The sequence below is a fragment of the Carettochelys insculpta genome, chromosome 6 (genome assembly GCF_033958435.1).
Source record: "Carettochelys insculpta isolate YL-2023 chromosome 6, ASM3395843v1, whole genome shotgun sequence".
NCBI classification, from domain to species: Eukaryota; Metazoa; Chordata; order Testudines; family Carettochelyidae; genus Carettochelys; species Carettochelys insculpta.
The window spans coordinates 81153063-81174926 of NC_134142.1; the positions used below are offsets into that span (position 1 = coordinate 81153063).

The 21864-nt window shown below is 41.8% G+C and overlaps 1 protein-coding gene across 1 annotated transcript in view; it reads right to left on the reverse strand.

Moving 5' to 3' along the window:
* The window catches only part of SHANK2 (SH3 and multiple ankyrin repeat domains 2), a 721067-nt gene that overhangs the window by 328899 nt on the left and 370304 nt on the right, over positions 1-21864 (reverse strand). Inside the window, exon 15 of the mRNA XM_074997460.1 lies at positions 5239-5352. Coding sequence (XP_074853561.1) covers positions 5239-5352 — 114 coding nt within the window. The remainder of the gene's footprint in view (positions 1-5238; positions 5353-21864) is intronic.

Here is a 21864-nt window from a genome sequence, read left to right on the forward strand (position 1 = left end):
AGGGCTGGCAGCTCCAGTTCAAACATCCAGCATATTTAATTATTCAGCAACCCCAGTTCCCCAGGGATAATATGCCGGATAATAAAGCTTGTATTTGTATACAGAAGTGTTTGCAAGATTTTATTATAAAGTACGCTTTTTTCAAAAAAAAAAAAAAAAGGACTCTCAGTAACCACAATTTTCAGACATGCAATTTTTTTTCTACCATTGCAACACATTTGTTTAAACTTCTTAATTGTAACTGGTTGGTTGGAAGAATTTGCCTATCGGCAATAAACTTACCATCATACTTATGACTGTGCAAAGAGGAAACATAAAAAAAATTAGATGAACAGAAAATAAGTTGAATTTTGTATTCACATGTATATATTTTTATGCAAACATCAATGAACGGTGATCAATGAAATTACAAGAACAACTATAATTAATTTAATGCGAAATTTGAGCTTGTTTGGATGAAATAACATGTTCAAACCTAGGTTTCAAACTGCTGAGGGCCACAATTAAATCAATGTTTCTGATACTGTTTCCTGCCAGCTCCCCACTTAAACCCAATCCCCCTCCCTTCCTCCAGAGCCAGGCTTGCACAACCCCTGTCCCCCACCCCCACTGTAATCCAATGCCAGCGACTCACCGGAGCTGCTGCTGCCACTGCCATTGCCACTGCCACATGCTTCTCTCTCCAAGTGCTAGGGAGAGTACTCTTGCAGCTCCAAGCATCCAAGAGCCACTTACGGCTCCAGCACGCACATACCCCAAACTTCTCTCACGTACCAGTAAGGGTATGCGTACCACGCATTGAGAAATACTGGTATATTGTATTTTACACAGTGAAGTATATTACGTATTGTTCATTCAGAGTATGAGAAGGTGAACTTTGTTTGCAAAACTACCTACAAATCTTACACAATTGTAGAAAATTTGTCCATTATATTTATATTATTTTTCCCTACTCCAAAATAAAAGAATTTATTTAAAGATTTTTAATGACAAAAATACTTCAGCTAATTCTGGTCATCCTTGTTTGAAAAAACAAATTCAAATTCAAACTGGGACAAGTACAAAGCAGGTCTGCTCTGATGATCAGGACAATGTAGAACCTACTTTATACGAAAGACTAAAAACCTGGGACTATTTAACCTGAAAAACAAAGGTTGACAACTGTACTCTATAAACACTTCATGAGGTAAATATCAGGGAGGGGAAACAGCCAGTTAAGTAAAAAGACAATGTCAGCACAAGAATACAGTAGTATAAACTGGCCATGCACAAATTTAGGTTGGAAATCAGAAGGTTTTTAACCACTAGAGAAGTGAGTTTCTGGAACAGCCTCCCAATAAGAATAGAGGCAAACCATCAAACTAATTTTAAGGTGATGCTGCATAAATTTATTATCAGGATTAATATAATTGTGACAGCAGGGTATTGGATTCAATAACCAGATAAAGTGGTAGAGGCCCACTCTGGAAAACCTGGAATTCCTATCTGGTGTTAGGAAGAAGGGCTTTCGAAAATTGGAGAGGGAGTCCTTTCAGAAGGTCCCGTCTCCGCAGGCGGCACGCAATTCGAAAAGCCGCACTTTTGAATCTCCATGGCTGCCATTATGATAATGAGGTGCTGCATATTCATTGCAGCACCTCATTAGCATCTTTTGAACCCACTCATTAACATGCCCCTTTTGAAAGGAAGGGGCTCGTGTAGACACAGCCTTGCATTCCTCTTTTGAAAGAGTAATGCAAACGAGGGAAATGGAAAATGTAAATGAGGCACTGATTTATATATCTTCCACTTCATTTGTTTAATCTTTTTAGAGGAGATTCTTTTGAAAGAAAAAAAGAAGTGTAAATCGGACTCTTTTGAAAATAAACCCCATCTTCAAAAGGACCCGTCTTCCTATTTTGTTTCTAGAAGAAGGGTTCTTTAGAAGCTGGGTTTATTTTAGAAAGAGCCCATGCCTGCACTGCTTTTTTTCTTTTGAAAGAATCTCTTCTGAAAAGAGATTATGCAACTGAAGCACAAAATATGTAAATCAGTGCATCATTTTCAATTTTTCTCATTTGCATTCCTCTTTCAAAAGAGGAATGCAAGTGTAGATGTAGCCCATATGTCATGTCATCGGTGGACAAGGATACACAAAAAGAGACAGTTATTGGTTCAAAGAACTTAAAAACAGAGAGAAAACAGGATGAATCAGGAAGTCTAAACATGGGGGCAGCTTAGACACCAATACTGCAATGGCAAACTCATGGCTGGGCTTCAGAATCTACAGGGAGCCCCTTGAATTCAGCAGGTTCTGCAAGGGCACACAGTTCCATCAACACAGATCCAGTTGCAAGACTACAGCCTTAAGGATAGATCCACAAAGAAGACTAAAACAACAGAATTATTAATGCTGTGTTTGGGTGCTTTGTCTGCCCAGTAAAGGCCACAGTCGCAAGTTAGACTCATCAGCTCGCTGTACAATGTGTGGGGAGCTTTGGGAACCTAAAAATGGGATTCACAAAAGCGAGCAGGCTGAGCAGAGAGCCACCTAAACTAGTCAGCAGGGGGGTAACATAGCATGGGCAGCCAGACCTAGTAGATGGGATCAGGAGCTGCAGACAGGAGTTGAGTCTTCTTAATCAAAATACCAGGATTCCAGAAGCAGTAAACTAACTGGAGATCAGAACCATGAGTTAGGAACCAGAGTGTGGCAAGGTCAGGATGTCAGAGCCAGGAGACAAACTAGAGGTCAGGAAATAAAAGTCAAGTGCCTGGAAAATCAGGAAAGGGCAGGGCACAGGCAGGGGTATAATGGAGTCCAGTTATTCAGGCTGATCAGCCATTCTTGAACTTCACCACCTAGACTTCAGGGACCAACCCTCACATTGGGTCCTAAGTAAACAATTGCCAGTAGGCTGCCAGATGAAGCATTGGAATGTGGGCACTCCCCTGTGAGTTTGAGACCTATGGATCATGATAAGGGGTTGGAGATCCAAGACCTGTATCTCAAAAGGTGTTTGGCCTATAAATCTGGACTGGAAAGAGGCACCTATATGTGCCTGGTATTCACAGCTACAAATCCTTTCTTGAAGTTGGGTGACTAAATCGGGTGAATCCTTTCTCAAGACAGACAGTGGTATTCCCATTCCCCGATACACTATAGCCAAGGATAAGAGTTTGTTATGGAAGTCACAGTTCTCTCCCTATCAGCCACCCCTCCATAATTATTTTTAGTAAAAGTTACACACGGGTTGCAGGCTTCCATGAATTTTTGTTTATTGACCACAATCTGGCTGTGACTTTTACTAAATACAACTGTGTGAAATATTAACCTTAACAATATGTCCATGGCAGGGGCAGTCACCCCAGGTACAAGAGATCCAGGTTGAAATCCCCACTCTGCTTGACTTGGAGCAAGCATAAGAACGTAGATTACGTAGCTCCCCAGTGAGTGCCCTAACCACTCAATGCCCTAACCACTCAGGTATTCCAGAGTGGGCCTCTACTACTTTATCTGCTTCAAGCTTTTCCACTTTGCATACAATATTTAAATATTAACTGGAGCAGGAACTAGATCCTTCAAGCCTCTGTGCTTTAGAGTCAGCTCCACTCACACTCACCCCTGGGCCCAATGAATGTTTATGTATTTATACTGAAGCCCTAGGATGAGGGTGGGCTCCAGAGTACTAGTGAAAACCTTGCCCAGCTCCATCAGCTCAGGCTGGGAGTTCACTACTGCGTACATGTACCCCAACACTTATCTCCAAATCCCCATCCCGCCTTTCTTTACATGAATCATACAATGACCCAGTTTCTCAGCATTTCCTAATTCTTCAACAGTCTTGCTGAGTGTTTTCTATCCAACCCTACCCTTGTCTGGACAGAGGTCATACATGAACACCAATTGTCTGCCTGTACATCATAATCAGCTGTGAAATGATATATGAACGACAATACAAAAATATTACTGTAATGTCTTTACATTCTCAGGAAGTTCTTAATTCAAAGAGCAATGATCTGACCCATCTTAATAACTCATTTAAATCATTCTGTGTATCCAGTTCACACTTCAAGAGATACTTTAGAAGATACAGACTAACATGGCTACCTCTCTGAGAAGACTCGGGAAGTTGTTATAGTTCACCGTAAGTTTTCAACCTGAAGATATGAGCATATCCACGTTCCCTTAAAAGTAGGGAAAGTAGTTATGGTGCATTAGGTACATTCTTCTTTACATAAATATTGCAGCCTACTAATTTTAGATTCATGAATGCTGTAATACCTGGAACCATAAAAAGTAGTTAAATATGGTTGTCTTTGCTTTATTTATGCATGGCAGAAACAGTGCACAGAACCAGAGATTCAGTTTCCTGTGCCACTGTTAATAACATCACTTTTAAGTGGACTTTGTGCTACGTAAGTGGAGCATTCCTTAGAGGCACTCAAAAGAGTATCATTGCACAAAATCTGCAGCTGAACATTGTAACAAAAGTATTAAGGTTTTGCTGCTACACTAAGATTACCATGGGCATAGGTCTACCTATGGGATGCTCACTGAAGAATCTGCATCTAAAAATATTCATTGTTCCTGGACAAGCATCACTGCATAGAATAACACCAGGTTTAATTTTCAAAAACATTAACCATTATTTAAACCTGCAAACTAATATTTAAAAATGACTGTATATCTTTTAAAAATACAGTGCTGCTCACTTTCTAATTGTTTTTTAAAAGTGGTCCCAGTCAGATCCTAACTCTATCCCTAGATGTATTTGTAAGTGTTAGTGGTAGAATTTGGCTGCAAGAAGTGAATGGCTTTTTTTTCATTATAATAATAAATGGCAGTTTACCACATATTTTGTCACTGTCCCAGTTTGGGAGACCAACAGTCAAATTTCTTTTAAGTGCTTAACTAACCAGCGAGAAACTTGTCACATACAGTTAGAAAATGAAACTACAACATAGTGCCTTAAAATATCTATAATAATTTACTTCCGAGTACTACAGCAGCACCTTGCAGTACAGTGCTTTCTGAAAAAGACTGTTTGGCTTGGATGAAGATCAAGAAATCTGATCAATAAACAGATCTTCACTTATCTTTATTTTCTCAATCTAGTGCATCAGCCTTATTTAATTCCTCAATTTCCAGTGTTGAACAACAAAGCCATAAATCATATTCCAATATAGGCCACCTCAGTGCTCAACTAGACACATTTCACTTGTTACTGTGAAAATTGTTGAATTTTATTTGCTTACCTGGTTTGCTTTCATTTGGTTTACACTGCACTTCTTCAACACAGTCTGCGGGAAACCATCCAACATGCCCTCGGGTGCTGCCTTCCCAGAATCCACCTTCACCAATGCTTAAAACTAAATACAAAAGAAAAAGAAATGGAACATTAGGTTTTTTTCACCCCCTTTTTCCTCTAAAATAAATTTAAATGTCAAGATTATTTAGCCATGCATAGCACACCAATGAGCATCAACCCAGCACAATAAGTCAAATTCTACTTCCCAAAACACTGCAGAGAATCCCCTTCAAAGGTGATGCTCAAGTATTACTATTGGGAAAGAGAGTAGGGAGCCCATTGTTAGGACAGAACTCAGGGTGCACAAGTAGCTCTCTAGGCCAGACCATTATGCTTTAAATGTACTAATGTAAGTCTAATAGTAACAGAGGAAGCTGTGCTAGTCTATACACTATCAAAACAAAAAGCAGTCAAGTAGTACTTTAAAGACTAGCAAAATAGTTTATTAGGTGAGCTTTCATGGGACAGACCTGCTTCTTCAGACCATAGTGGGTCTGTCCCACAAAAGCTCACCTAATAAACTATTTTGCAAGTCTTTAAAGTGCTACTTGACTGCTTTTTGTTTTGATAATGTATGTCTGTAATAGTGATGTTTGGAATCATAAGTCTCAGCAGTAGGAAAGAATGAGAACTGAAGGGCTGAACCAATAATAGACTTGGATTCTTGATAATTTGGGTCTTAACATTTTTTCAGCTTCTCCTAAATGTAGTATTTCCCAAGAAAAAGGAGAGAGTACTTACATTGTAGGGTAATGAATTTCTTTAAGTTGTACAGACCCTATGGGAGCACCATGCCAGGATGGTATCTTGATTGGATATTTTTGTCAACAATGTCCTGTGCCCTATATATCATTTTGCTCCATTAGGAGGGCATATAGTGGATGGCAAACTTACTACCACTCTAGTTCTTTCAGAACCTCAAAGTCCAGAGTCCAAGATCCCAAAGCAAAGGGGAAGGAAAGCAGGTAGTTGAGCACCCTTAATGATAGCATACCTCAAAGATCTCCAGTTAAAAATAAAAAGTAAGTAAATGCTCCCTCTTACAGTTATAATCTCTATGGGTGTGCCACGTTAGGAGATTTCAAATACAGATGAGGGTATTGAGGAGATTAATTCAGTTCACATTATAGAACAGCTTCGCCAAAGTCCTGAAGAAGTGGTCTGAAGAAGTGAGTCTGTCCCACGAAAGCTCACCTAATCAATTATTTTGCTAGTCTTTAAAGTGCTACTTGACTGCTTTTTGTTTTGCCAAAGACTATGTTAGACTAACACGTGTGCATGTTAATGTTCTGAGAATACATGTGCACAGAGCCAGGTGGCAGCCTTGCTTGTGTGCAAGACAGGTACATTCCTGAATAAAACTACAGAGGCTGATTGAGCCTGGTGAATTGTACTAGGATGGGGGGACACCCCACCCCATGCCTCATAACATGTCAGGATGCATCCAGACACACATTTTGATACACTTTGAGAGAACACAATGTCCCTTCATTCTTTCTGGGAAAGAATCAATGACTATGAGAATCCCTGAAGGGCTCAGTCTTATCAAGATAGAAATGGATTATAGAGACTGGCTTCCTTTCCTGAGAAATTTGGGCTAAAATACTGGTAGTTGAATTATCTGACTGATTTGGAAATCTGACAAGACCTTAGGTGGGAAGTGAGTATGGGAATGTAAAGTCATCTTACCATAACAGAACCCCATAAATGGTGGTTCAGCCATTAGCATTCCTACTTCTCCTACCCATCTGAGTGAGGTGATGGTTATGAGGAATGCAGTATTGAAGCACAAAGGAAGAAAACTGCAGGTCCTCAAAAGGTTCAAGGCACTTTGTGGAGTAGGTTTTTCAAATGCCGCATCTGGACTTCACAGAAAACCCTGCTCAGGGATTCTGCTGCAGTGTTCTGTAACCTCTGCTGGTGAAACTTTGGGATTCCTATGGTGTGAGATATGCTCCAATTCCATAACTCTATGGATTATGTGCATAAGGACTGAGTTCTTGCTCCCCTTGATGATTTATGCAATATACAACAGCCCTGTTATCCAGCACTACTTTGATCAAGAGACTTCTGATGCTCGTTAAGAAATGAGAGCAAGTACATCCAATTACTCTGAGACCCACGGAATAATAATCCTGCAGGTACTTTGCCTTAAACTGAGAATTCTTGGAAACAGATGCCCCAGCCTAGCAGGGAGGGGTCAGTGCTGATATTTGTGTGTAGGTGTCAGGGGCAGGGAAATAAACAAATGCAGAACTCTCAAACAGATCCTTTGAGGATCCTTCATCCCGGCGAAGGATTCAAGAAACATCCAAGGTACTGTCACTGGTTTAGACAGCTTGTGCTTGTTCAGGATGTAGACAGATCTGAGTCATGCTTGGAGACACAGAGAACACCCCTTGCAAGGCTGTATTCTGAATGTCATGTGGCCCAGGAGTTGAAGTCATCTCCTCACTGTGGTTTGAGGGGTCTGTTGTAGAGTGCAAATAAACTAGACATCAGCAAATGTGTCCCACAGAAAGTACTCTCTGGGAGGTGTGGTGTCCAGAGTGGCTGGACAGACTCCATTCATTGTACAGCTGTGGGAGTATATTGCTCCATGATGATTTGGTGGCCCAGAGCATGGAACAGGGATAGAACCCTGTTGGTTGTCAATTAAACCTTGAGAAAGCAGCAAGAGCCAGTTGTTGAGACAGGCTTTCAATGTCAAAACAGGGACAGGAAGGGAACATGGAGTGCCATGGGAGAGTGACTGATACTGAGTCAGACACAGAGACTCTCCCACAGAGTGACTGCCTGCTGAGAGGAAAGAACTTGAGAGGGATCTTGTCTCCTACCCGCATGCACAAAGCACATACGTAGGGTCCGCTCACTGCACACAGGATGACAGGTCAAGAGCAGAAGGCGGAAGACTGAAGAGATCCACATACCTGCTCCTGACATTCCTGGTGTCTAGTTCCTGACGTCCCCAATATCCAGTTCCTGCGTCCTCCCCGTCACCCAGGATATGGCATAGTCTTTCTCCTTCTACTCTTGGTCCTTGTGTAGGGTCAGGGCTAAGCTAACAACCAACCCATTATACTGTTGTTATAGGGAGTCCTAGTTTCACTTCTGTTATTAAATCCTATTTTATTTTTATTATAAAATAAAAACCCAGTTATTTTTACCCAATTTAATTATGTTTTAATGACACAAACCGATGATAGATGCAGAGGGGGCAGAACTCAGCAGGCAGCCCATCTTCTGTATAGCAAAATTATAATTTAAACTGTTTTGGGCTAACAGCTCAGCCTTCTGCCCTGATTCCTGCACCCCCCCACACACCCGAGTCCTCTGTCCTGACTCTTGCACCTCCTGCACACACATCCAGCCCCTTGCCGCAGCCATCCCACATCCCAGCCCGCTACCCTCACTCCTGAACGCATCTCCACACACAGCTCCTTGCCATGATCCTCCTCACACCCCAGCCCCCCAGGATTCCTGTGATCCTATGCCACCAGCTCTCTGACATGAGCCTACCCCCACCCCAACCTTCTGCTCCCCATACTCCATTGCAAACTTAAAATTTCCGACAAGTAATGTGGTAGTGCAACCCACCACCTGAAAATCTACTATCCTAAGCCCCCACCCGGGCAGGATATGATATAGCAGGACCTGTAGGAAAAGTAATTAGCTTTCACCCTTGAATGGCCAAGAGCACTTTTGCAAGATCCTCAAGACACTTGACAGAGCAAAGGTCCTGGCACATTACTGATACTAGTTTTACCAATGCTGAACTATGGGATGTATCTGTGGAATGGCTGCATAGCTCTGTGGAAGTAAGTACAGTGGAGGTTAATGACAATGAACCAGACCTCTAGATCCCAAGGTGGAATTATCACTACCAAGGACAAAGATGTTTAAAATCCCAAAATCCTGAATGGATTTCCACCATCCTTTTTTCTTGGGCCCAAAGAAATACAGCACAGAATGCAACCCCTGCTGTAAGACTCTTGTGAAAAGGATCCCAGAAGAGGAGTGTTGAAGGGTTGTGAGAGGAATGGAGCTGAACTGGATGGAATTAAAATTACCTCAGGGTCTCATCTGTCAGAGGAGATGAGCCCCCACTGAACCCTTGACATGCCAAGTTGTTCATAATACTGTCAGGAGTGCAACAAGGGTGCCTATTGTCACTTTTCCTGTTCTTGATCACAATGGTCTGGATTATGAACTGGACAACAGATGGCCATCAATGAGGCATTTAGTAGATACTTTTCAAGCAGCTAGAGGACATTGATTTTGCTGATGATGTCACCCTCCTTTCATACCAACATGAAAGCATGGAACAAAAGGTCACAGCACTAGACAAAACTGCCTCAGTGACTGGACTGAGCATTAACAAGGGAAAGACCAAGACAATGAGGATCCACCAGTCCAACACCACCACCATCACACTAGCAGGGGATGATCTGGAAGATGTGGAGCAGTTCACCTACTTCGGGAGTATTATAGGCATAGATGAAGGAACAGATAAGGATATCAATGCCAGAACAGGGGAAGCAAGTGCTGTATTCAAGACTCTCTATCTCATATGGAGTTCACAAATAATATCTGCAAAGATGAAACTGCTGATTTTCAACACAAATGTGAAGAGTGTGCTCTTGTATGGATACAAGGTCTGGTGTACTAAAAAGTCTTCAAAGCACAAGCTACAGAAATTCATAAACAGATGCCTGAGGTATGTCCTTCATATCAAATGGCAAGACTTCATCACAAATGAGGAGCTTTGGAACAGAGCAGGACAAGAACCAATGACATTGAAATCAAGAGAAGAAAGTGGGGATAGCTAGGCTGCACTCTCAGAAAACTGTCATCCAGCTTAGTCAGTCAAGGTCTCACATGGAACCCTCAAGGAAAACACAAAAGAGGAAGACCTCAGACAATGTGGAGAAGGTCTATTGAGATTGAAGGACAACAATTGGGGTGCTCCTGGTGCCAGCTGGAAGTTTTGCCCAAGACAAAGTGAGGTGGAGGAGACCTGTAGGTGACCTATGCTCCATATGGAGTACCAGGGTCAAGTAGTTATAGACTCCACAATGAGATTGAAGGGTGAGTTCATTAAGCAAAGGATCCAGATAAGTGCAATTGTCAACCAATGAGTCAAAAACAGTCACTTAGAAGTCATTGACTCATGTCACCATGGAGGATGCCCCCTTCTTAGGAAATCTGACCTGTTTCTGTGTGATTCATTCTATCTCATGGAGGGTTGGTAGTGGACAGATGGAGACAATTGAGCTGTTTGTGACCAACTGCATGTTCTGTTTGTTTCAAGTATACTCATGCCAAGAGTTTGCAAAATTACCTGTCTTTGACATCATGGAGTGATCAATTTGTGACAACAGGGAAGAGGCAAGGCTGATGAAGTCACTAGAGCATTCTGAACTGTAGACACCAGTGTTTGGTGGGGATCTCGGATCCTGCCAGTCTCAGGGAACACTCCATAAGTAGCAGTTTCAATCTGGTCTTCCTAACCTTCCTGGATCTACTTTGGCATCCAGGGCAGACCTCACACTTGGAGAGGATGTTGGACTCTCCAAAGCAGAGAAGACTGGTGGATGAATGCTTGTCACTGAAGGGGAAGGATGTGTGGCAGTTCTGGCAGGGAGTGAGAGTAAGGATCTTTGGGCATAACTTGGTAGACTCCACAGAGAGAGATCAAAGTAAGCGCTAACTATTAATAATGGAATGACTCAAGCCATCCAAAAATGGACAAACTGTGTGCTAAAAATAAAGAACAACCACATTACAGTAAAAATGGTAGGGAATGAATGAGCTATGTAGTGGACACTGACGCTCCATCTCTAGCCGAGAGTGACTAACAAGGAACTGGAATAGCTGCAGATCTGCCTCTGGAACACATTCACAGTGACTAATGACAAACATCTCCAATTTTCGGAGGGGTAGCCGTGTTAGTCTGGATCTGTAACAGCAACGAAGGGTCCTGTGGCACCTTACAGACTAACAGATAAGTTTTGAGCATGAGCTTTTGTGAGCACAGACTCACTTCATCAGATGCTGGTCTTGGAAATCTGGGTAGAATATATTAGTCATTACAAGTCTGGATTTTGGGTTTAAATCTGGTAAGTATCACAAATAAAAACAGGTTGAATGGCTTATTGGCACTCTTATTTCAGAAGCATAACATCACAGGTATCACAGATATCAAGAGATATCTGGGGCTTGAATTGTTGGAGGGTAGTGGGATAGCAAAAGGAACACATCTTGTGTAATGAAAAGCATTGAGTCTTAATTCTTCATTATGTTGAACCCTTTCTAAAACTAGGCAGTAAACAATGTAAGTGTCATAGGCCTACTTTCCCCAAAAGTAAGTATAACCCCTCAAACTGCATTTATTCATTGAGACTTGGACTAAAATTTTTTCCTGGATAATCTGCCTTCCAGATTTATTACTTTTAATGGGTAATAATAAACACATGGTTTAATTGATTACATGGGTCAAGTCCTGGTTTTTCTATCTTGAAGTTAGATGGAATATGTTAATTAATCTGGGCAGAGACTATAGACACAGAGTCTTTTGACAGAGCATTTCAAATATGTGTCTTCATTTAACTTCCGTTCCAAGTGACCAATAGGATTGCTTAAGTCCCAGTCTTCTTAAAGGGTTCACTGAGACTCCAAACCAAGGATCAGGAATGCTCCTTGGGTGTAGCTGAGTGAATAATTGTCATTCAGTAGCCAAACAGGGGGCTAGGGGAATGGGTTCATTTAGAACATAATTTTTTTCTCAGTTTCTCATTAAAAAAAGTCACAAACAAGTTTTGGTCATGGAAAAAAAAAATTGTCCACTCTAGTTCTGTGGAAATCCACAAATTATTTCACTTTTAAACCAGCCTGCCTGAGTTCTCTTTATTACTGAATAGTAGTTTTTCCCTATCTGCCTTCAGGAGGGAACTATTATAAGTGGCCCCACTTCATACCAGAGACTGGAGAGAGACACTCACTTTTATGAGCTACAGAAGAGTTTGCATGGTTCCTGGAAAGACAAAATTAAGTTCCTTCTCTACACTCTGACAGTACCCAGGGCCAGTACAGAAAAGACGAGGCAGTGAATAAGTTCAGTAGAACTGGGGGCTCAAGAATTCCAAATTGGCCAGCTTTTTGTGAAATCTGTCACCAGGTGCAGCAATTGCTTCAAAGCCTTTGTAATAAAATTACTCTCAACAACTCCGTAGTAAACAACAGGTTTTCTATTCCATTTTTCAGGAACAAACACTCCCAGGTCAAGAGCCGATAGCAACACTCTGTTCCCAGTTCTATTTGGCCCTACCACAATGTACCACTAACCAGGCTTTTCAGTAAAGATCAATCTTGTGACTCCTACCATGGCCCCAACTCAGGTCTCCAGTAACATTAAGGGTATTTTAACAAACAAGTGGAGTGCCTAAGCCACTGCCAACTATTGGGATGGACCAATTTCTTATTTTTTTATTACTCTGAATAGTTATTTAACACATTTTGTAGTGATTTCGCTTAGCTAAGGCAACACTGAAATGGAGGAATGAATCGGAGCTGCTATGCCCTGAACCTGACATTTAATGCTCTTTTTCTTTGTGTGACAGGGGAGGAGGGAAAGATGTGAAAGTCTGCGAAAAACAGGCAGTCTGGAAATACTGTACACCTGCCAGACTGAGGACCTGAAAATCACAAAAACCAGATCCTGTTTTTGGCACATCTTGGCTATGTCTACACTAAGAGAAATTTTGAAATGGCCATTAGCGTGGCCATTTCAAAGATTACTAGTGAGGTGCTCAAATGCATATTAAGCGCCTCATCAGTATGCTGCCAGCCATGGCGCTTCAAAATTGTCGCATTTCACACAGCTCGTCCAAACAGGGGTTCTTTTCGAAAGGACCTCCCCTAACTTTGAAATCCCCTATATCAGCTGATAGGAATAAGGGGAATTCGAAGTTGGTGGCGTCCCTTCCATCTGGACGAGCCACGTGGGAGCAAAATGCGGCAATTTCGAAGAGTCGCAGCCAGTGGCATGCTAATGAGGCGCTGAATATGCATTTCAGTGCCTCATTAGTAATCTTTTAATGGCCTTTAGTATGGCCATTTTAAAGTTTTGTGCCAGTGTAACCTTTGCTTTTGCTCCATTTGATCATCTATGTAATATTTTGATTGTCCTGTCATGTCTGTTATCACTTCCCTTTAACAATGGCCCTGCCGTTGAAGTAGCATGGCCAGTCACCATCATGAATAGACCAATCCCCCTGCAGTCAGGGTAGTGGAGCCTGATGGCCAGAGTAAGCATAGATTAGATCAGGCCATCACTCCAGGTCAGTTGTGACTGGGATAGGGGTACCCAGGCCTTCCCTCTCAAGCAAGTTCTGACCCAGGGTCTTATTGGTGGTGGACTCACTTGCCATCAGCTCAGCGGTGATCCACCCACAAAACACTAAGCCTTTTAGTTGGTTCTGGCGCCTTTCCCCCATAGTCCCCTGGGTCTCTTGCTATCTGATTTTATGGCATCCGTAGTTTCCACAATTCAGTAGTCTCTGCATTTAGTAACATGTCCCCCAACAAGGTTGGTAGATCTGGTCCTGTTCAACTGGCCAACAAGTTGCCAGAGCTCATGGAGTGCTCCTCTGCCAGCACGCACCCAGACTGAGCTCCTCTCAGGCCTTTTATACTCTGGATCCAGTGGGAGCATACCAAGTAAAGCCAGAGGGGCATGTCCTCTTCTGCCAACAAGCATGAGCTAACCTCTGGTGTGCCAGTGCAGGGTTGATACACCCCATCATGGGAGCATTTTGCAGTGTGGGATGCTCTATAACATATTGGCTGTGTTTACACTTGACCAAAATTTCAAAAGGGCCATGCTGGTGGCCAAATCAGAGAATACTAAAGAGGTGCTGACATGAATACTCAGCACCTCATTAGCAGGCTGCCAGCTGCAGCACTTTGAAAGTGCTGCATTTCGACCATGCATGGCTCATTTCCACAGGGCCCTTTTCGAAAGGACCTCGCAAACGTTCTAATTCCCTTATTCCTATCAGCTGAAATTCCCTTATTCCTATGATAGTGGGGTAAAAAACCATGCTGATAGGAATAAGGGAATTTTGACATTTGCGGGGTCCTTTCAAAAAGGGCCCTGTGTAGACAAGCCACACGCGTTCGAAACGTGGCACTTTCGAAGTGCCGTGGTTCAGCAGCATGATAATGGGGCACTGAATATTCATTTCATTGCCTCACTTGTATTCTCCGATATGGCCATTAGCATGGCCCTTTCAAAATTTTGACCAAGTATAGACACAGCCATTGTGTTTTTGTATGTTTTAGATAAAATGAAGCAGTATGTTCAAATAAAGGCATTCTAATGGGAATACTGGAGACTAACGAAGTGCAGACTTTAAATGAAAATATATAGTTTTGATTTCTCTGTGCAGCCATATACCAAATGGAAGTGCTGCATTTTCCTTGGTTTGTTCTGGTACAGACTTGCAAGTTATAAGAACTTCAGTTTAGCTGGAACTCCGGGTAACAATAAAAGAGCTTCCCACCATTCTATGCCTGGTTACAAAATTAGTCTCCAGAACCGATACCTTTTCTGGGAATACAGATTTTAAAAATTCCCTTATGTGCAACCAGGCTTCCAACCAAGAAAGAATAATTTGTACAGCACATCTTTACCCTGAAACAACTGATTGAGAAAGTGCTTAACTTTCAGACAAGATTAGTCTTGGACTGTACAGATTTCATCAAAGCTTTCAATTAGTTTCAAAGAGAGTAATTATGTATGATTTGGTGAAAATATGGGCTTCCTAGAAAGACAGTCAATGAACAAGATGTTGTATAAAGACAGAACAGTGAGACATTGGTTTGGTTTCACTGGAGTGCAGCGGGGTTGCCTTGTATCACTCCTTTTCTGCATTGGGCTAGATTACACAATGCAGAAGAACATCATCGAGGGAAGATAAATAAATTACGTGGAGGAGGAGGAAAAGAAACGAGAGCCTCAAAGACCCTGAATCTTAGACTTTGACTCCTTCAGGGAACTGATGGGCAGGATCCCCTGAGAGGCTAATATGGAGGTTGGGGAGAAGTCCAGGAGAGCAAGTGAAGGATAGCAAGGAATGTGAAGGATAATAAAAAGTGTTTCTACAAGTATGTTAGCAAGATGAAGAAGACCAGGGAAAGTGTGGAACCCTTACTGAATGGGTAGAAAAAGCTTAAGTTCTCAATGCTTTTGTGCGTCAGTCTTCACAGACAATGTCAGCTCCCAGACCACTGCATTGAGCAGCCTTCAGTGGTTAAAGAACTGATTAAAGAAAAGCTGAACACACACAATTCCATAGGGCCAGATATAATGCATCTGAGGATGCTGAAAGAGTTGGCTGATGTGATTGCAGAAACATTGGCCATTATTTCTGAAAACTCGTGGTGATTGGGTGAGATCCTGCATGATGGGAAAAATGCATTTTTAGTCCCCATCTTTTAAAAAGAAAGGAAGGAGGAAGATCTAGGGAACTATAGAGCAATCAGTCTCACCTCAGTCCCTGTAAAAATCTGCGAGCACGTCCTCAAGGAATCCTTTCTGAAACACTTGGAGGAGAGGAACAGTCCACATGGATTCATCAAGTGCAATATCTGATCAATTTAATTGCCTTCTATGATGAGATTACTGGCTCTCTGGATATGGAGAAAGCAATAGACATGATATACCTTGACTTTAGCAAAGCTTTTGAAATAGTCTCTCACAATATTCTTGCCAACAAGTTAAAGAAATGTATCTAAGATTAATAAACTATAAAGGTGGATAGAAACCTGACTAGAACGTCAGACTCGGTAGGTAATGAACACTGTCCAGTTGGCAGCTGGTATCAAGCAGATTGTCGAGGTAGGTCCTGGGGCTAGTTGTTGTCAACATTTTCATAATGATCTGAATGATGGGTTTACATGCATTCTTAGCAAGTTTGTGGATAACATTAAGCTGAGAGGAGTGGAGATACGTGGAAAGGTAGGGATAGGGCCCAGAGTGAGCTAGACAAATTGGAGGATTGAGCGAAAAGAAATATGATAAGGTTCAACAAAGACAAGTGCAGAGTTCTGCACTTAGGATAAAGAATCCTATGCACTGCTACAAACTGAGGATGGGCGTACAATGCAGCAGTTCTTCAGTGGGCGAGAAGCTAGATACAACGCAACAGTGTGCCCTTGTTGCCAAGAAGGTCAATGGCATATTGGGCTGCATTAGTGAGAGTATTACCAGTAGTTCAAGGGAAGTGGTTATTTCCTTTTATTCAGTGGATATGATAGTGGGATAAAAAACAATGCTGACGTGTGATTATCAAATTGTGGAGGCAATGATTCAAGAAAGAAAGAGGAAGTAGGTTGGACATATGCATACATCAAAAATATATTCCTGGACAAACCCTTGCCTGTATACAACTTAGTAGAACACAGAAAGGAAGAAAACAGATGGCATAAGAAAGCTATTGGGAAAGATGCCATTGTCATGGTGGGAGTATCTAATCTTTCCAGAGACTTCTGCTCAGGTTTTTAGGGTATTCCACTCATCAAGCCTCTCTGCCTCGTGAGTGAGTCCTAGACCTGTGTAGGAATGTTCCTCCAGGGTCCACCTTCTTGCTTCCAGGCTTGGCTTCCTCTGACCAAGCTGGATTTTCCCCTTTCCACCTTCTACTTATTAAGGGGTCTGCAGCTTTGGTCAGTGTTCACAAACAGTTCTGTTCCAGTTTTCATTTGGGTTTCCTCTAGCTTTCTACTATTGAACTCTTGCCAGCCTTCTCCTGATGCTTCCCATTTCTGTCTTGCAGGTCCCTCCCGCTCATGGTCTCAGAGAGCTCTCACCTACCAATCTCCTCCTGTTAGGGCTCAGTTGTTTCATTTTAAGCCTAACAAGGGATCAGCTGACCATACAAAGCTGTACTGGCTCCTTCTCTCTTAAAATTCCAGCATCACCCTGTGCCAACATGATGCAGGGATATATAGAAATGCAATTCCTGATGGTGCAGGTACATTAATGATGCAGTTTACAGGAAGTTTGACTTTAAAGCACAGAAAAAGAAAGCCACATGTACCATAGAACAGAGTGAAAAATAGGCTTATGTGCCAGTCATAAACAATTCAGATGCTCTTCCATTCTATTTCTTTCACATAAAACACGCTTTTCCAATTGATCCTTTATCAACTAACAAAAGTCCTCAACCATTCCATCTGTATTTGTGTGTGATGGGCATAAATGAAACTCAGACATGTGTACAAGTGACAGAACTCAATGTGTGTCAAAACTATAGATATTGTTCTAATGCATTTTGTCACACTCATCACCATAGTACCTAAGCAACTTCCAGAATAAAAGAAGCAATCTGATTTACAATGGCAAACTGAAATAAAATTCTTTTCATTTCCCGTCATCCCACTAAACTGTTATCCAAAGAAGTAGATTGTAAATTGCTTTGTGGGGTAAAAAAGACTAAAAATGGGAGTTGAATTTATGATTATACACTTAGAGTGGGTGAGACAGATGATTAGGTATTATCGGCCTAGACTAGTATGACTGAAAACCTACAGAGACAAGATTGCTTTGAAAATAATGTTACAAATCAACCCGTCAGAACAGTGTAACATCCTAGGCATATCTTCTGAAGAGATGTGACAGCGTGCAGAAAAAAAAAAAATCAGAAAGGGAAGATTCCTCAGATAAACCACCTCAGGTCTTGGGCAGAGCCCATGCATGATGAGACAGGACTTTGAGAGTCCAGACTATGCTCTATGAGACTCCAAACAATGCTGACATGATCAGTACAGCTCACGTTATGCAATTCACTGTCAAGCTTCAGTACCTTGAAGTTGAAGAGCTCCCAAGTAACCTGGAACACATCACCTAACATGAGAGGAATGAAATTCTGGGTTTAATAAAAAGAAACTAGGATACTTGATTGCTGCCAAGCAAAGTTAGGTATCAGACCTTGCATGGGTGTGTAAAAGGTGGAGGTATAATGCTGACAGTATTCCTCCACAGGGAGCCATTCAAAGCCCCATAACAACCAAAAGTCAGCAAGCCCTTGCTATGCCTCATCCAGTTCTGGAACACTGTCTCTTACAGGGGAGGGGCAGTCAACAAGAGGTAAGGAAATGGTTTTAGAGCTAACTACTTCAGCCAGGATCTGGTACTTTTATTGGTAATTTTCTATTTTTTTTCTCTCCCCAGCATCTCTCTCTCTCATTTGGCAGTACTCTGTGTATAAAGTTTCACTGTTCCCCTCTGTTTGGGAGGGTATCTCCACACTGCAAGAGGGGAAAAATGTCACAAGAAAGGAGACTGCTGGCTGGGCTTGAGTTTGGGCCAAAAGTTGGAGTCAGGTGTCAGCTAATGTGTTGTGACTTTTCCATCAATTTAAAAAAACTATGACTGACATGTTCCTTAGACCATGGAACTCTGATACTAGTTTTCCACCCATGCTGTATCAGATTCAAAACATGGTCCTCCACCTTCAAGGTTTTCTGAATCCAATGGCTACTATTTACATTTGTTGCCTATACTCCCCCATAATCCTTCTTCTTAAACATTTCCAGCCATCTTTCTGACGCAGAACACTGCAAAGGTGAAAAAAATGATGATTCATGTAGCCACCTGGTGATCCCCTCAGCAGAAGGGAATGCATGGATGGTACAAAGCCAACGTAGCTGGTTTTACACCACATGCTTAGTGCACACAGCTCAGAGAGTGTTTCAAAAGGTCTCTTGGAGGGAAGGAGGGAGCTGTTACTACTAGTACAAATTAAAGACACCCACCCCCATAGCCATGTGTTTGTTACAACTAGTTTCACAAAATTGAAAAAAAAAAAAGCCCACAGTTTGGGTCAAACGGAAGACATTTAAGCCAAAATATAAAAAAATCTGATTTGAGTCTTACTAGTGGACCCAAAATAGATTTTTCCACTGTCAGCCTCCTTTGTAACTTTTAGTAATATCGTAATAAATGTATATAGACACACATCTCATAGAGCTTAGAAGGGACCTCAGGAGGTCAAGTCCAATCTCTTGCCCTCTTGGCAGGACCAAGTACCATCATTCCCCCTCCCCCCAGATACCTAAACAGCCCTTCAAGGACTGAGCTCACAACCCTGGGGTTAGCAGGTCAATGCTCAAACCACTGAGCTATACCTCCCCGCAACAACCAAGGGGCTCCTCTGGGACATAGGAGACCTATGCTCAATTCCTCCCTCTGCCTGACAAAGAGAAAGCATTTGAATGTGTATGTCCTACATTGTAAGAGAGACCTAACCACTGGACAAACAATGTGCCATCCTGTGGCACTTTAGAGACTAACACATTTATTAGGTCACGAGCTTCCATGGGTAAAACCCACTTCATCAGATGGGATTTGGCATGGAAATACAGAATCCAGGGTTTATGTAGTAAGAAGCAGGGGTGAAGGCAGAAAGAAAAAAAGGAAGTTACCTGTCACTAGTAGGACCAGAGGGGTAGCCGTGTTAGTTTGTAGCACCTAGTAGGACCAGTTAATGAAGAAAATTAAGCTGGATGTTTCTCATTCCTGCAAATATCAGAAGTCTTAGTAGTGACATGTAACTTCCTTTCTCTTCTTCCCCACCACTATGTAAACCCTGGATTTTGTATTTCCACTCAAAATCCCATCTGATAAAGTGGTTTTACCCAGAAAAGCTCAGGAACTAATAAATTTGTTCATCTCTAAAGTGGCATAGGACTGCTTGGTTTTTGTGGAGTTACAGACTCACATGGCTATACCTCTGTGACTTCTAACTATTGCACTATGGGATGGTTGGAGATCTCCCCCTCCTGCTGAAGCTGCTCCAATTTTTTAATTAGTTAAATAGTTATTGAGGCAGGGATTTGAACTTGGTTCTTTCACCATCATGTGCCAGCAATGCCCCTCTGCTATATACATCAGACAAACTGGACAGTCTCTACGTAAAAGAATAAGCGCACACAAAATCAGATATCAGAAATGGCAATATACAAAAACCCGTAGGAGAGCACTTCAATCTCCCAGGCCACACAGTAGCAGACTTAAAAGTACCTATCCTACAGCAAAGAAATTTCAGGACCAGACTCCAAAGAGAAATTTCTGAGCTACAATTCATCTGCAAATTCGACACCCTCAGCTCAGGCTTAAACAAAGACTGCGAATGGCTGGCTAAATACAGAAGCAGCTTCCCCTCCCTTGGTGTTCACACCTCCAGATCAACTGCTGGTAGTAAGCCTCACCCTTGCTGACTGAGCTAACCTTGTTATCCCCACCCTTGCTCTGGCTTATTTATACCTGGCCCTGCAGATTTCCAAGACCAGCATCTGATGAAGTGAGTCTGTGCTCACGAAAGCTCATGCTCAAAACTTTTCTGTTAGTCTATAAGGTGCCACAGGACCCTTTGTTGCTATCATGCTACAGAATCATTCTCTGGTCCAGTGATAATGAAAATAGTCACCGATAGCAGTAAATTCATAATGATCCACAAAGTATCAAAGTTTCAATCAACCAAAACTACACTTTTCTTATGAATAAACTATTCATCTGAAAAATTTCTCTCAGCTCTAGTGTCAATACTCTGAGATTAATTAGAAAGGATACAATTTTCTCTTCCATTTTCAAGTATAAGTGACTTGTGAATTACTACGTTAACTCATAACAAGTCACAATTATTCTTATCATAGAGTCAATTAAAATAAATATAGGATGATACACCATGAGGTACAGTAGAACTTCTGAATTACAAATACCTCAGGAACGGAGGTTGTTCATAACTGAAATATTTGTAATTTGGAACAAAATATTATGGCTGTTTTTTCAAACATTTACTACTTAATGTAGACTTAATACAGCACTGAAACTTTACTATGTAGAAGAAAAAAAGCTGCTCCCCCCCTTTTTTTTTTCCTCTGCTGCCGCCTGACTATATACATCCACCTCCAAACGAGGCATGTGATTGACTGGACAGTTTGTAGGGCTAGTGTTTGTAATTCTGAAATTCTAGTGTGTTTATGAAATGGGTAGACCAATGGATCTATGACTGATGTATTGTTGTGTATAAGTAACTTGACCCCTAGTACCAGGAGTAGCAAATTAATGCTTATCCAACCTTTGTAAGAATTTACTTAGTTGTTTAACACTCTAATTACTGAATTAACTCATAGGCTACATCTGCACAATGTGCTGTTGCGGGCAGGGCACTCGACAATGCAGACTTGGTGCTCATTTACAAATCGCATGCCTGATTTGACTCCTGTCACGTGACTGCTGTCCCGGCAGAGGCTGCTGTCACCACAAAACAAGCCATATGGACAGGGTTCTGTTGGTGAAAACCCCCTTCATTGACAGATCCTTGTCCCTGAAAAAAATGAGGAATCAGGGGCTGTTGACAAGTGGGGTTTTGGTCAACAGAAGCAGCTTGTTTTGTGGTGACAGCAGCCTCCGACAGGTGACAGGATAGCAATCACAGAAGAGTATGAAAATGAGGCACATGATTTGTAAATGAGTGCCTCATTTGCCTTGTTGAGTGCCCTTATTTGC